Source organism: Cariama cristata, unplaced genomic scaffold (assembly GCF_000690535.1).
Source record: "Cariama cristata isolate BGI_N322 unplaced genomic scaffold, ASM69053v1 scaffold30315, whole genome shotgun sequence".
Lineage (NCBI taxonomy): Eukaryota > Metazoa > Chordata > Aves > Cariamiformes > Cariamidae > Cariama > Cariama cristata.
In genome coordinates, this window is record NW_009617375.1 from 1 (window position 1) to 841 (window position 841).

At 57.7% G+C, this 841-nt stretch overlaps 1 protein-coding gene across 1 annotated transcript; it reads left to right on the top strand.

Annotated features, from left to right (window-relative positions):
- Window positions 1-65: 65 nt before the first annotated feature.
- HOXC12 (homeobox C12) lies at window positions 66-630 on the top strand (the record flags this gene model as incomplete). The annotated part of the gene is made up of 1 exon (XM_009700518.1): window positions 66-630. A coding segment is annotated over exon 1 (565 nt), but the record flags the coding sequence as incomplete, so codon positions are not given.
- Window positions 631-841: the final 211 nt, after the last annotated feature.

The following is an 841-nucleotide window of genomic DNA, read 5'->3' on the forward strand; positions in this document are numbered from 1 at the left end:
GTCGGTTTAACTATGTTTAATGTCAGATAGCAATAAAGTAGAAGCTTTCGGTCAGGCCCGCGGAAATGGGCGAGCACAACCTCCTTAATCCCGGCTTTGTGGGACCTCTGGTGAACATCCACACGGGAGACACCTTCTACTTCCCTAATTTTCGTGCCTCCGGAGGGCAACTGCCCGGTTTGCCTTCCCTCTCCTACCCCCGCCGGGATAACGTCTGCTCCCTGCCCTGGGCATCCTCGGAACCCTGCAACGGGTACCCTCAACCCTACCTGAGCAGCCCCGTCTCTATTAACCCTTCCTTCGGCAGAGCCTGCGATCTCGCCCGGGTGGAGGAAAGCAAATGTTATTACCGGGAAACCTGCACCGAACCCCCCGGGCTCAAGAGGGAGGAGAGGGGCAGGGACAGTGCCTTGCTACCCCTCGAGTCCAGCCTCCCCAATGGCATGGGGGGCAATTTCAACAAATATGACTATCCGAGCAGCGAGGCGGTACCCCACGACCCTCCATCCTGCCAGTCCTTGGAGTCAGACTCCAGCTCTTCCTTGCTGAATGAAGGGAATAAAGGCACGACCGGAGAAGCGGGGGGTTTGGTGTCCCCCCTGAACCAAGGCAGCACGTTAGGCACCGGTGGTAAGACCCGGGAAGGAGGGTCTGGTGGTGGGTTTGGGGAGGGGTGGAGGGGGGGTTTGCTTGGAAACGTGCCGGTTTGGGGTTCCTTCGTGGTGTCATTCGTGGGCTCAGCGGTGGGAAGCGGCGTGTCTATGTGTGCTGAGACCACTAGGGGTAGCACCGAAATCCCGAATGTTTTATTAGGTGGTGCTTCTTTTAAAAGAAAAGGCCA